General features: G+C 34.0%; 3 protein-coding genes across 3 annotated transcripts; 1 reads left to right on the forward strand and 2 right to left on the reverse strand.

Annotated features, from left to right (window-relative positions):
* Window positions 1-592: 592 nt before the first annotated feature.
* LOC128194641 (uncharacterized) lies at window positions 593-3,680 on the reverse strand. The gene is made up of 6 exons (XM_052870186.1): window positions 3,357-3,680; window positions 3,068-3,280; window positions 2,890-2,982; window positions 2,711-2,812; window positions 2,298-2,627; window positions 593-664 (listed from the first exon to the last, which is right to left on the reverse strand). Exons 1-6 carry the CDS (start codon window positions 3,591-3,593, stop codon window positions 593-595), a joined length of 1,047 nt encoding a protein of 348 aa, XP_052726146.1. The 5' UTR covers window positions 3,594-3,680.
* Window positions 3,679-5,001, reverse strand: LOC128194642 (uncharacterized). Its single transcript, XM_052870187.1, has one exon. The coding sequence runs from the start codon at window positions 4,999-5,001 to the stop codon at window positions 3,679-3,681; it is 1,323 nt and encodes a 440-aa protein (XP_052726147.1).
* A 5,795-nt stretch (window positions 5,002-10,796) lies between these two features.
* On the forward strand, window positions 10,797-13,128 carry LOC108322100 (uncharacterized). Its single transcript, XM_052870188.1, has 3 exons — window positions 10,797-11,269; window positions 11,839-12,164; window positions 12,257-13,128. The coding sequence occupies exons 1-3, from the start codon at window positions 10,797-10,799 to the stop codon at window positions 13,126-13,128; spliced, it is 1,671 nt and encodes a 556-aa protein (XP_052726148.1).
* The last annotated feature ends 215 nt before the right edge of the window (window positions 13,129-13,343 follow it).

Genomic DNA, 13,343 nt, shown 5'->3' on the forward strand with positions numbered 1-13,343 from the left:
CGGGGGTTTTTCAAACCTCCGCAGTTTGAGTCGCCACAAATTATCTGCGGGGGTTTTTTTCGCCCCCTGGTATCATATTCAATTTGCGGGGGTTTTTCTGCGGAGGGTAAAAACCTCATCTATATATTCAATTTGCGGGGGTTTTTCGGCGGAGGGTAAAAACCTCCTCTATTACTGACTATTATTTTGAGGGGGGTTTTAACCTCCTTTATATTTTTGTCACTTTTTTGTTTAATGATTATTAAAATATATAATATCGTTTTTTGTTTGATGATTATTAAAATATATAATAACTATCTATTTCCATTAATATTTTTTTTCAATTTCAAAATTAAATAAATTTAATTTTTTTCTAAAATTATGAAATACCAAACAAATATGATTCATTTGATTAAAAAAAGATATCATACAACAAAAGCCCCTGAATAGAAAGAAATTTAGAAAAATAAATTGAGAAACAATTTTATAGTCACATCAAGATAGACTAAAAGTCAATGTAATCTCATTACAAAAGTAGTTACAACGAAAGAAATGTTACTCAATTCATAATAAACTAGGTATAGTTTTATCCTAAAACAATATCATAAACTTCCTAAATGTTACTTCCATCAGATGATTGTCTTGCACCCAAAGAAGACTCTGGCTCATTTGCATCAGGAGCTTGCTGAAATAATATAAAAAAAATTAATAAAATAAACTCAATTACATGTACTCACATTTTGTAAATAATATATAAAAAAATAATCAAATTCACTCTTATCAATTCTAACAACCTACCAAGTTAGACGTATAGTTCAATAGCTAAAAGGCAGGCCTCCACATAACAAGTCTAAACTGCTACCAAGTATATAAACAACTGATGATCAAAGTTCGACTGCCATATTCATAATCGGCGTTATATGTTTTCCAAACTAGAAACCTACTCAGATGCTTAGACACACCACCACCAGCTTACCTCACGGTTTGACCATCAACCAAACCCCTGTTTAATCCCTTCGCTTCACCAACCTAACAACAAGACTGTTTCAAAATCACTAAAACAGAAGGGATGTAATTCTGCACCAGAAACAAGTGTGTGAAAATTAATTGCTACTATCTTACTAGTCATACGAAAACCTAACCCTTCATATCAGCAAGTTGATTGTTTTTGCTGAGTAGAATGAGAATATAAATATACCACACGTTGCACAAGACAGACATTCTTTCGGACCAGCAAAGTTTGCATTAGGGGCTTAATATTCGTACATGTTTCATGCTGAAAGGATTTTTCGGAATATATAAACAAAGTACAATATGGTTCATGTCCACTAACACTTTTCATTGTCACTATCAATTACACCCCATATAAACCATAAGTAATCCAAGTGAGAAAAAGTTATCGGAAAATGGAGAATTTGAGTCTAAAAGCAACAGTGGAACAAAAGAATCCAACAAATTTTGATTACATTTACATGCCAACCATTCTAGTAAAAAGCCAAATGAGCCTACCTTAGTTCGAGCCCGGCGTTCGCTGGTACTTTAATTGCTTGCAAAAACATCTAGCCATATTCTTAGAGATATGTCTTTCTTACATTTCAGTATTTCAAAATAATATAATATAACTCAAATTATATAACTGGGTCTCCAATAACGAATGCAAAATCCTCTAAGAATCATGGTAATTATCGATTGCATATATAGAGTGATCACGCCAACCAAAGGCTGTTTATATAATAATGACAGTGGCAGAAGTAGGGGAAATGCACAACATTACAGAATGACAGTGGAGAGTGGATATGGGATATGCATTGTGTTGTAGTTTGCATGGTACTCTCATTACATATTTTGCATGCACATCTAATAAATAACAGACATACAAATAGTAGGGATTCAGAATTTGCAGGGTGTAGGCCCCCTCCACCCAACGAAAAGCTAGAAATAATTAATTAATTATAGCTTTCAAATTCCATATATCAGCTGTGACAAACTTCCTATCCCAAGCTTTCAAATTCTATAATTATGTGTTTCTTATGAGGTTAAAGAACTGATCACTGCATTTCTCGACTACTAGATATTTTAAATCATAAATATCTTTCATCTCTAAGTGTCTCTATTTTTAATTTTTATGATGTGGTTTTGATTTTGTCATCTGTTCATCACATTCTATTCCCCTGTAATAAAACAGAATTGGTATATTTAACATGTAGGTGAATGTCTCATCAGAAGGTAGCCACATCAATTGCATGTACTCATAAAACAGAATTGGTATATTATTACAGTATATCAAGCATATTACTTATACTTATTTAGTATCTTACTTGTGGTTGAGGATCAAAGAAGGTAGCCAATTCATCAGGAATCTTTCCTTCCTTCATTATCATATATGCTTTCAGCGCACCTTCTAAATTCATGTACTTTTGTTCCCATTGATTAGTAGATGCTGATGATGTGGCAGTACTAGATGAACCCATGCTTAAATCTGAAAGTCGCATTCTTGTATTTCTGAATGAGTTAGTAGGAGCTGCTCCCAAACCCATGCATCGCACTCTCCCAGAATGCTCTGGGCCTAACACTCTACCAACAACATCATGAGGAGAAACCTGTGATTCATCAGTAGTGCTTTGACTCAAACCCACTTCAATTTGTTCCTGTAGGCATAGAACAAGTTGTAGTTAAAGATCTAAATATTGAAGCATAATGTTTGAAAATATCATATTATAGTAAAACTTACCGCTATAGCCTTTGCTGCCTCATTTACAAATGAGCCATCTTTTTTTTTATGAGTTTCAATATATAACATTCCACGACTAGGCAGTTTTCCACTATCCAAAAGCTAAATAAAAGGATAAGTTAAAATAAATAGTAAATTTGAAAAATACTAAAAATCGTCATATATGCTAATCTCAGTACCATCTCATGTCTTCTTCTTGAGATAGGTTTAGAGCCACCAGTATGAGGAATTACTTGCTTCTTGCGATTTTCTCTATTTTTTTTACAAATATCCTATGAAAAAAACAATTGTAAGTTGACATAACAATCAAAATAATAATATACACAAAAGCAATGAAAATAATAATGAAACTTGTACCATTGTCTCCGGTTTTAGACGATAGGTAACGAAATGAGCCCATTGAGTTCTGTCTATACCGGTCGGCACATTACATATGATTTGATCTTTTGTTTTTGTTGGATCATAGAACTCATTCCATAAACGTTGTCTATGTGCAGCCCACTTCTTACCCAAAGTTAATTTGCAATATCTTTGGGCAATAGCTTCAGTAGTCTTAAAACAAAATCGAAGCTTTTGAAAAAAAAAAACATAGTTAGTGAGTAAAAAGTAAGTGTGGGGCATTTGAATACATTAATGATATATATACCTGTAATATTTCCTTAAAGCATTCTAAAAAGTAGGTGTTAGGGATGCCTGTTTTTCCAGACCACCTTTCAAAATTGATTGGAAATAAATTATCGTCCGTTGCCAATATCCCACAATAACCCGCAAGTACTCCTTGCCCTTCGCCTATAGCCATGCCTACCTCATCAAAGTCTACAATGATGCGTTGTCCATGAGGTAAGTTACTTACTTCTCTGACCTTCACCTTTATTTTCTTCATAACTCCTTGTAGGTCTTTAACAATAAAAAAACTTATGAGAGAATAACCAGGTCTCTCTCGTTGGTTTTCGCTTTCTATCGCACTATTACGAATCAAATATTGGTATAGTAGCATGAAGTGTGAAATGAATTCCTCTCCCAAATGTAACATTAATATTTTCCACTTGCCTAAAAATGTCAGATCCTGATAATTTTAGTGGTGGATTTCGTTCTTCAGTGCTTCCATCAAAGCGAACACGATTCAATCTAAATCTATGGTTTCTACTTAAAAAGCGACGATGTCCCATAAAACACCACTTCCTACTATGAGGAAGACGACAAGGTTCTGCATCAAAGTTACAAGTAGGGCAAGCTAAACCTGTGTGTGTGTTCCAACCAGATAAAATACCAAGGCCAGGAAAGTCACTAATTGTCCACATAAGAGCTGCTCGCATTCTAAAAGTTTCATTCAATGAAGAATCAAAGGTCTCCACCCCATCATTCCATAGCTCACGTAACTCATCCACAAGGGGTTGTAACTCCATTGGATACCTTATAACTCCATCCTTGTTCTCTGAAGAATGCCATCTCATATGTTCTGCAGTCTTAGAGCACATAAACAATCTTTGCAATCTTGGTTTCAAAGGAAAGTAACGTAAAACTTTTGCAGGTTGTTTTTTTTTCTTCTTTGGGTTCCATCTAGATGTACCACAATGTTTGCATGTTTGCAAATCCTTTTCATCATCTCTTAAATATAACATACAATGATTTGGACATGCATCTATTTTGGTATAATTAAGACCAAGTTTGTTGATGATTTTCTTAGCCTCATAAAAAGAAAGAGGCAACTTTGCTTCACTAAATGCATCTCTTAGCAAATCTAGGATCATAGTCATTGCCTTGTCACTTAATCCACACAAAACCTTGATATGATATAATTTGATTACAAACTCTAATTTTGTGTACTTGCTCCCGTCACACAATATTTGATTTCCGTCATTGAGAAACTCATTAAATTCATTATGATTCTCCCTTGGCCTTTCATTAATAACATCATCTTCACCCAATGGTTGTGATCTGCCTATATTAGTACCTTCTTGCCTATAATGTCCAAATGCTTCATTTATCATTGTTTCCATTGGATTTTCAAAATGAAATGTCTCTTGTGACTCATCTTCATTTCTAGAAATATCTTGTCTTTGCCTCTCACCATGAAGATTCCAAATAACATAATTTATGGGAAATTGTTTTAAAATCAAGTGCTCCTCAACTATGCCTCTAGCTTGCCATTTCACAAACCCACATTTGGGGCATGGACATCGAATTGTGTCTCCAGAGGCCCCATTCTCAAAAGCAAAATCTAAGAATTTTTGCAAACCAATTAAGTATTCAACTGTATTTCGGGGCTTAGTTATCCAAGATTTATCCATTCAAAAATATTCCTAAAAAAAATAAAATATACTAACACATGAAAAAGAATACAATATTCATGGAAAATACAAATAAATAATGAATTAGAAAAAATGAAATACTTGTTTCTACTAACCTTGAAGCGGTGAGATTGCAATGCTTAAAGAAAAACCTGCAACATCAATTATGAAAAAGGAAAATGATTGTTGAGGAAAGAAGGAAGGAAATGTGAGTTGGAAGAGAAAGATAGTTTAATGTAATTTTGTTGCTTAGTGTTCAAATAATTATCACATCCATTTGCTAGCATCAATGTGACATGGAAATGCCCACATTTTAATGCTGTTTATTTGTCCTCAATTTTAATGATAAAATGGAATATCAAAGCAATATTTTGTTTCCTAATTTAATTAATTGCACAAGTCCAAATTGTTAAAAAACAGAGTGAGAGGCTCGCTTTAGTGGATTCAAGCACGTCACTTGATCCCATCCTCACCTGTAAACAATAATATTAATCCAAAAAGTACTTGTTCATAAATCAGCTTTTATGATACTGATAAATTATAATTCACTTGTGAATGATAGTTTCTGAAAAAAAAAACAGAAAACGGAAAGCAACTGGGTGAATGTTTGGAACCTATTTTTGGATGCTAAATATACTTCTAGAGTGAGATATTTTTATCTTTTATGCAAAACATTTTATAATGGACGCAGTTAACAGACTCGTTATATCTTATGCTAAAGGATTTTTGGTTCTACCTAGAGCCACAGTTAACAGACTACAGAGCTAGACTTCAATAAATCATGACCTAGTGTGCTCCAACAAAAAGATCTAGCAAGTGGTTCAGTGAAAAATAGGTCTGAATAAAGTTGAGAGTCATTAAACTTTAAACCATAGTCATATGTGAATTGTGATGAAAGTATTAGTTTTTTAGGTGTGAATATTTAAAATAAAACATTATCTCATTACAAGATACATCACAGTTTAAACTGTGAACTTATGAACTAAACAAGCCTGCAATCTCAATATGGTCTAGAGTTTAGATGTCAGTATATATCAATCAAGTATGCAAGCCTCAATAATAAGAACCAAACAAATAAAAAATGAACAAACATAGGAATCATTGTTAATATCTCCACTGCAAGTGCAGTTGGCAAAGGATAAAGAGTAACAGTTTCTATAGGTTTTTCATTGCTTAATTAACAACTGAGCTTTGGATTTTATGTGGGATACAGGAATCACAATTTCAACACTACTTGCACTAGGTTCACCTACATACATACATACATATACATATATATGCATATATATACATATATATCTATATATATATATATATATATATATATATATATATATATATGTGTATATATATATATATATATGAAATCATAAACACAGAAGATGAGGATGATGATCCCTTGGAAAAGTGTTCAACTCATCTCTTATACTAAGGATAAGTTCCAACCTAAAACTAGCTGAAGGAATAACCAGCCGCTCATATAAAGTATTTTTATTTCAGATTATAACTTCCTAAACAAATATAGGAATACAAGTATAGAGTAAAAATTCAACAAAAGATTTAAAAAACCGGATTCCAAAACAAAACTCCCAATTAATTGGATGGAAAAAGACCAGCTAGAATAGAATAATAGGATGCAAAACATTTTAGTTTACTATAATGCACTAAATAATAAACTACAATAATTTCACATATGAAAGATATTTGTAATAGAAGAAAAGAAGAGGATTACAAATTTATAAGGCGACTATTGAGAGCTTTGCATTCCTGAATAATTTCGTCCTCATCAAGAAGTTCATCCAAAGTAAAGTTATCCCTGTCCAAAATGGTCTCCACCTGCAATATAATACACCAAATAAATAGTAAAATCCCCATACCAATAGGTACCTATATCACTTCAAAAATTAAATTAAATAAATCTATTCTGGTCCCCAAGAAACAGTCAATAAATATTGGTTTCGAGCCTTTACACACCATCACAAGGGACACCCTCACATGTATGCATAAGAATTGAGCACATTCAATTTTTTTTTCTCACATCTTTTTGTTCTCTAACATGCTTCTCTTTTCCATTTTGGATGACATAGTGTCCTCTCATTACAGATGTTACTACTTAAGTTTTTTTTCTATTAAACTTAATTTTACAATAAAAATAATCCTCAAATTAATATTTTACTAATCTAGGACGGAAGGAAGAGAAAGAAGGCATAACTTAGTAAACACTAATATCAAAGAAAATGTTACAAATGTAGAAGTTACTTGAGAGCAGTGGTACAATGCCTTCTAACAAGTTCCAGAAGACAATGACCTGTAGCATAATATATATATATATATATATATAGATTATGAATGTAAAAGTTAATACACATTTTTTCCTTTAACTATTAGTAAAACGCCAATTACATACTAACTCCTTTTACATAAACAATAATAATAAGTATATATATATATTGTCAAAAGGTAGGACGGGTACGTAATCGAAATGAAAAATATAACTGTGCATTAATCTGCATTAGTATAAATACATATTTCAGTTGCAGGAAATATAGTAATTGACAAGGTCTGAGTACAATTAACTGGTTTATGTCATGTACAATTAACTTCACAATTGTCAGATTTAACTTTCTAAATATTACTGATAGTCTGAAACCTTCGAATATTTTCAAATAACCAATCTGTTTTCAGAAATAAAATTCACACATGTGTAGTCAAGAACTATATCATATATGACATAATTCAAATTGCATCAAACGGAAGGTCATTGAGATATGTGGTCATAGCAGATAAGAAATAAAATCATGGATTTGAAATACTATATTTGCATGATGACCTGTAGCATAATATATATATATATATAGATTATGAATGTAAAAGTTAATACACATTTTTTCCTTTAACTATTAGTAAAACGCCAATTACATACTAACTCCTTTTACATAAACAATAATAATAAGTATATATATATATATATATATATATATATATATATATATATATATATATATATATATTGTCAAAAGGTAGGACGGGTACGTAATCGAAATGAAAAATATAACTGTGCATTAATCTGCATTAGTATAAATACATATTTCAATTGCAGGAAATATAGTAATTAACAAGTTCCAGAAGACAATAAGAAGTCCTCCTAACTACAAAATAACAGAAGAACTAAAAGCAACGAAAACAAGCCCAACAAGCCCTCCAAAATCTTCCCCTATCCATTATGGAAAAAACATTCAAATCTGTTCAGCAACAATGCATATAACACCAAACCCAAGGTCAAGAACAGAAATCTATATCATTAAAATTGAGGACAAATAAACAAATAGTTCATCAATTTCTTACTGTCCTACTTATCCTGTCACGTATGCATCGGTGACGTTATGAGCTCCGCTGTCTGCTGGTCCGCAGAACCCTCGTTGCAGCTTCGTCCACCGACTGCGAATCTGAAAGGAAAAGGAAACACGGGCAATCCAAAGGAGAAATGAAAGAAATGAATGACAACAGGAAATAGAAGAAGGAAGAAAGGAAGATTGCGTACCTGCGAGGGAGAAATCGGATGGAATGAAGGGGGAACTGATTTTGCGGATGGAATTAAAGAGGAACTGATTTTAGGGTTCAGTGGTTTAAGCAGATGGGTTTAAGATTACGAAGGGAATAAAATTTTAGGATTGTTAAAAGAAAATTTACTGTAAAATTTTTAGATGGAAAAATGTAAAAGAATTAGTAAATGAAGAAAAAATATATATTATTATTTGAGGAGGTTATAAACCTCTCTTAAAAGGAATTAAAACTCCCACAAACATTGTCAGTTAAATAATTTAAATTAAACATCTTAAGTTGTGTTAATTTGAGGGGGTTTTTTATACCCTCTCCAAAATAACCCCCTCTAAATAAGATTTTTTTTGTAGTGAAGTGGTGATTAAGAAATTAATATAATAAAATAATATTAAAATAATAAATAATATTAAAAAAATTGTTGAATAGTAAAATTTTTGGACTATAAATAGCCATGTGGGGGAGGCTATTTTGCACAAAGAGAGGAAGAATCAAGTGAGAAACCTTGAGAAATAGAGAAGAAAGAGTTAGGAAGAAATTTTTAGTTGCAAGAAGAGTAGAGCCTTTGGAGGGTTTTCAGGAAAAACAAATTCGGAGATTTAGTTGCAAGAAGAGATAGGGGAGCTAACCTTTCTAAGCTTTTATATTATGATTTAGAATTGTTTTATTACTATTCATGTATTGAAATTCTGTGTGAATACTGTTAATGAAGAACATAGGTGCTTACGGTATATCTATCTATAGTGAATTTCTGTGCTAATATTATATGCTGTTGTTTTGAATCTCTAAATAAGAAATTTGTTAAAAACTAGTTGAGGAACACTTTGGCTATGGAAAGACTTGGTACTTAAGTTGTCCATTGTGACGCACCTCTCTTTTTTGGAAGTCTACTCGACAAGTTTTTAACTTAAATCCTATTGAACAAATTATGTACTGTTAAATTATTGTGCAATATATCTTGTTGGAATGAAATTTCTGATGAATTCATGTTATTGTGGTAGATATGGAATTATGAATTATAATTGTGATGGTAGGATAGAGGAATCTTAAAAACCGGAGTTGGTACATCCCTGATCATAGAGCAGCCCTGGTCCAATCCAGTAAGTTGTGACTAGTCATATGTACTGGCGTTTATGGTGAGTTTGATTCGTCAAACATTTGATTATTCTTCGGTGACCATTTATGGTGATATTTTAGAATTGTTAATTTATTTTGTGATATATTCATTTTGTATGATTTCTCTGATGATTGTAATTTATTATGTTGGATTTGAATTTATGCATCTGAACATGATATGAGTATTATGGGGAGATTTCGTAAGGGTATAATATGAGTCGAGGAATGTGAGCATGGTATGAGTCTCGTGGAGAGATTCTGTAATGTCATGGTATGTGTGTATATGTTGATGTTGAGAGTCATGAAGTTGGAGGTTATCCTGATACTCTAATAATCATCGAGTCTCAAGTAGAGAAGGATGAATTATGTGGTGAGAGGGGCAGGAGGTCCTGGTCTATGTGCTGGTTTTGGACATAGTGTTGAGGACTAACCTTGTGGATGGTATGGAGGGCAGGAGATCCTGGTCTATGTGCTGGTTTTGGAGATAGTGTTGAGGACTAAGAAGGAATCACAAGTGCGGAACCTCCCGTTGATCGCTCATCAACATATCGTCAGGATAAGTGTCTATTGGGTATTGCGGAATGAGTTTCTATTGGGTATTGTAGAAGGAGTGTCTATCGAGTGTATCAAAGTAATGGATAAGTATCTATGATGCGATTGTTGTATGATGGTATGAGTGTGTCTGACATAATTATTATATGAGGTTTGTTGAGTGCATCAAAGTAAATATGCATGTTTCATAAATGATTGGTTGCATGTTAGCTCACCCTACTTGTTTGTGTTTGTGTTTGGGTATGTGCGATGATCGTATAATTCGTTATACGGGAGCAGATGAAGGAATGTCGTGTGACTCAGTGTCAAGGAAGGGAGAGGTAGAAGAACTCAAGTTATAATTATGATTTTTGAAATCTGAGCTTAAAACCTGTATAGACATATATCAACTATGAATTTTTAAGTGTGAGATTACAGGATGTTACCGTAAATGTAATGTTAATATATATAAATTATGAATTATCAAGTGTGATATATTGGGATGTTACATTAATGGTATCAGAGCGGTTCGTCCTTATGACGACCTAAGAGTTGTGGATTTATCCTACAAACTCATATTATGAATCATAATGGCAATAATTCTCTGTGTGAACAGAGCAATGACACGCACACAACCCAACGGTGAAACCTCTAATATGCCTAGCTTGGCAAAAGCTTTGGAGGCTATCACATCTGCTCTTCAACAACAGGGCGCTACTTTAGTGCAACAGCACGAAACGACTCTACAACAATTATTAGCGGCTAGGCTTAGTTCTGAAGCCAGTCAACGACAACATGTGGAAGCCTTAAGACAACTATCTGAGAATGGCACATCTGTAGAAGCTCAAAGGATTCGGGAATGGACCTTAGAAAACTTTCTACAACATCGTCCACCTACTTTTAATGGGAGGATAAGTCCGGACGAGGGTGATCTATGGATAAGAAATATGGAAAATATTTTTTATGCGAAAAATTGCTCATCAGAAACTAGGTTGGCATATTCCGAGTATCAGCTGTTCGGAGAGGCAATACACTGGTGGGACAACATGAAGCTAGTATTACAGTAAGGTGGTGAGATTATTACTTGGGAAGTTTTTAAGAATAAGTTTTACGCTGAGTACTTTCCGGAAAGTGTAAGATATGCAAAAGAGGTGGAGTTCTTGCAGCTCGTGCAAGGTAACAAGTCGGTGGCTAAGTATGCAGACAAGTTCAAACAGTTGGGACGTTTCTACACCCAACCAACAAATGAAGAATGAGGTGTAGAAAATTTAAAAATGGATTGAGATCAGACATACAAATAGTCGTGAACCCTTTAGCTGTTAAAAAGTTTTCTGCTTTAGTTGAACATGCCAAAGTTGCGGAAAGGTTAAGGAATGAAATGGAAGCTCAGTAGAAGTTACAAAGGGTGGGAGGACCATCGGGGTCACGAGTTGGACATGTAAGGAATCGACCTTATGACAGACCACAACCTCATAGGAATTCTCATCAGCAACAACATCAACAGAGAATAATCCGATGTTTCGTTTGCGGAGGACCTCATCTGAAGAGCGTCTGTCCACAAGTTAATTTGCACAACAAATGTTTTCTTTGCGGACTAGAAGGACATTTTGCTAAAGATTTTCCCTCTAACAGAAGAGAAACAACTCAACCTCAACAACCGCCTCAACAGGGAAGGACTGACAATAGACCACAAGCGATTGGAAGAGTTTATGCTTTGACGGGAGCAGAAGCTGCCAAATCAGGTACCCTCATCATTGGATGTTGTAGTATAGCTGGTAGAGACTTGAATGTGTTGTTTGATTCTGGAGCGACACACTCCTTTTTGTCTGAAACTCTTATTCAAGAGTTGAACCTACCCGTGAAAGAGCTGCAGTATGACCTTATAGTGTCTACACCGGCCTCTAAATTGATAAAAACATCGAGGATGTGTCCTCAATGTCCAATCATTGTAGAAGGACGTAGGTTCAAAGTACATCTTATATCCTTACTTCTACAAGGTTTAGATGTAATCTTAGGAATGGATTGGTTATTTGCAATCGTATCCTTATAGACTATAATAAGGAGTTGATTTTCCCTGATCCTGAAGAATCAAAGTTGTTGTCATTACAACACGTGTTAAAAGAAGTAAAAGAAGGATCTCCGTGTTTCATTATCTTGACTCATGTGGAAATTGAGAAAAATGAACAAAATCTTGATATTCCCATAGTTAATGATTTTAGTGATGTGTTCCCAGAAGAAGTACTAGGATTGCCACCTCAACGAGAAGTAGAATTTTCCTTCGATTTATTACCTGGAGCTGGACCAGTATCGATAGCTTCATATCGAATGGCCCTAGCAGAGTTGGCAGAGCTGAAGAAGCAAATTGAAGAGCTGTTGGAAAAACAATTCATCCGACCAAGCGTATCACCATGGGGGGCACCGATACTGCTGGTGAAGAAGAAAGATGGTAGCTCTAGATTGTGTGTCGACTACAGGCAGTTGAACAAGTTAACCATCAAGAACAAGTATCCTTTTCTTAGGATTGACGATTTGATGGATCAGTTGCATGGAGCCCAAGTATTTTCAAAGATAGATCTAAGGTCTAGATATCATCAAATTTTGGTTAAAGTTGAAGATGTACAGAAGACTGCTTTTAGATCAAGATACGGGCATTACGAGTATGTAGTTATGCCATTTGGGGTAACTAATGCTCCAACTTTGTTCATGGATTACATGAACAGAATCTTTCAACTCTTCTTAGATAAGTTTGTTGTAGTCTTTATAGATGACATACTCATTTATTCCAAAAGTCGAGAAGAACATGATGGGCATTTAAGAGTTGTGCTTGAGATCTTGAGAGAAAAGAAACTATATGCAAAGTTGTCAAAGTGTGAGTTATGGATACAGAAGGTGCAATTCTTGGGACATGTTATATCAGCTTAAGGCATATCGATGGATCCAACCAAGGTGGAAGCAGTGCTACGGTGGGAGAGACCAAAGACTACGGCGGAAATATGGAGCTTTGTGGGCTTAGATGGATACTATAGAAAATTTATAAAAGGTTTCTCTAAAATAGTAGCGCGTTTAACACAACTAACTCGCAAAGATCAACCGTTTGTTTGGACGGATAAGTGTGAGAAAAGCTTCCTAGAATTGAA

Source organism: Vigna angularis, chromosome 11 (assembly GCF_016808095.1).
Source record: "Vigna angularis cultivar LongXiaoDou No.4 chromosome 11, ASM1680809v1, whole genome shotgun sequence".
NCBI classification, from domain to species: domain Eukaryota; kingdom Viridiplantae; phylum Streptophyta; class Magnoliopsida; order Fabales; family Fabaceae; genus Vigna; species Vigna angularis.

What these genes read in the sequence shown, in the direction of transcription:
- LOC128194641 (XM_052870186.1), bottom strand. Translation starts at nt 3,593, where the DNA reads ATGAAGAAAATAAAGGTGAAGGTCAGAGAAGTAAGTAACTTACCTCAT. An exon ending in GCTTTAAGGAAATATTACAG is followed by an intron (nt 3,281 to 3,356) that starts GTATATATATCA and finishes TTTTTTCAAAAG; the next exon opens with CTTCGATTTTGTTTTAAGAC. An exon ending in GTCTAAAACCGGAGACAATG is followed by an intron (nt 2,983 to 3,067) that starts GTACAAGTTTCA and finishes TTTTTTTCATAG; the next exon opens with GATATTTGTAAAAAAAATAG.
- LOC128194642 (XM_052870187.1), bottom strand. Translation starts at nt 5,001, where the DNA reads ATGGATAAATCTTGGATAACTAAGCCCCGAAATACAGTTGAATACTTA.
- LOC108322100 (XM_052870188.1), top strand. Translation starts at nt 10,797, where the DNA reads ATGGCAATAATTCTCTGTGTGAACAGAGCAATGACACGCACACAACCC. An exon ending in AACATGAAGCTAGTATTACA is followed by an intron (nt 11,270 to 11,838) that starts GTAAGGTGGTGA and finishes TCCCTCTAACAG; the next exon opens with AAGAGAAACAACTCAACCTC. An exon ending in TCCAATCATTGTAGAAGGAC is followed by an intron (nt 12,165 to 12,256) that starts GTAGGTTCAAAG and finishes GTATCCTTATAG; the next exon opens with ACTATAATAAGGAGTTGATT.